The sequence below is a fragment of the Vigna angularis genome, chromosome 7 (assembly GCF_016808095.1).
Source record: "Vigna angularis cultivar LongXiaoDou No.4 chromosome 7, ASM1680809v1, whole genome shotgun sequence".
NCBI classification, from domain to species: Eukaryota; Viridiplantae; Streptophyta; class Magnoliopsida; order Fabales; family Fabaceae; genus Vigna; species Vigna angularis.
This window is the reverse complement of record NC_068976.1, coordinates 6,982,619-6,983,594: the sequence shown is the minus strand read 5'-3', so window position 1 is coordinate 6,983,594 and position 976 is coordinate 6,982,619. Positions and strand designations below refer to the sequence as shown.

At 41.0% G+C, this 976-nt stretch overlaps 1 protein-coding gene across 1 annotated transcript; it reads right to left on the bottom strand.

Moving 5' to 3' along the window:
• On the bottom strand, window positions 1-719 carry LOC108320992 (probable calcium-binding protein CML29). The gene has a single exon (XM_017552601.2). It carries the CDS (start codon window positions 621-623, stop codon window positions 150-152), a length of 474 nt encoding a protein of 157 aa, XP_017408090.1. The 5' UTR covers window positions 624-719; the 3' UTR covers window positions 1-149.
• Window positions 720-976: the final 257 nt, after the last annotated feature.

Here is a 976-nt window from a genome sequence, read left to right as displayed (position 1 = left end):
TTATCGTAGAAGATATAATGCATTATATTTGCAAACCAAGTTGCATCTCACAAGTGCTTATTCAATTCCTTAACCTATACATTACCTATTGCTATACGTAAACATAAACACATGATCATTGATCACATAACACATACACAGAATATTTCTCAGATGAGGGAATCAACTATGAGTCTGAATTCATCCAAGCTCACAGCTCCATCTCCGTCTGCATCAAGAGAAGCTACAAGATGAACACAGTTCTCCAGGGATAAGTCTAGACCCAAGTTTTGCATGATGCCATGAAGGTCTTCCCCGGTCAGAATCTCGTTCCCATCTTCATCCAACGCTTCAAACGCTGTGCTGAGAGTGCTGGCGAGATTCCCACCCTCCAAGTCTCTCGTGTTCATCTCCAAGAACTCGTGTATGCTCAGAAACCCATCTCTGTTTTTGTCACCTTCTTGCATCATTGCACTCACTTCTTGCTCGCTAGCGTTGTACCCGAGTGAGCCCAAGATTCCACCAAGCTCTGCCTTCGTGATTCGCCCATCGTTGTCGGCGTCGAATGCTCTGAATGCCTCCACCAGGGAAAGTACATGGTTCAAGGTCTCGATTTCAGCGGAGAGAGAACCCACTTGAGCCATGTTCACGATTAGAGAGAGGTGTGCTGTGGTGCTTTGTGATTGTCTATTGCTATTCGGCACTGTAAATATTTGGAAAGAGAGGGACCAAGAATTTATGCTGCTTTTGCTTTTGTGATGGTGAAGATACTAGGAATAGGATCTATCATGGTTGTAAAGTTTATTCGTTCTTATCGTCACCCCTGCTTTGGGTATAAAGCTTGAAAAGTTACATTCGCTATACAAAGAAAAAGAAAAATTGTGAAATTGAACGGAAAACTCATATTTCTACTATGATATTTTTACATTACTTTATATATAAAAAATCTCTTATTTAATTAAGTGATGGAGAGTCTTTGCAAATGGATTTTCCCCTT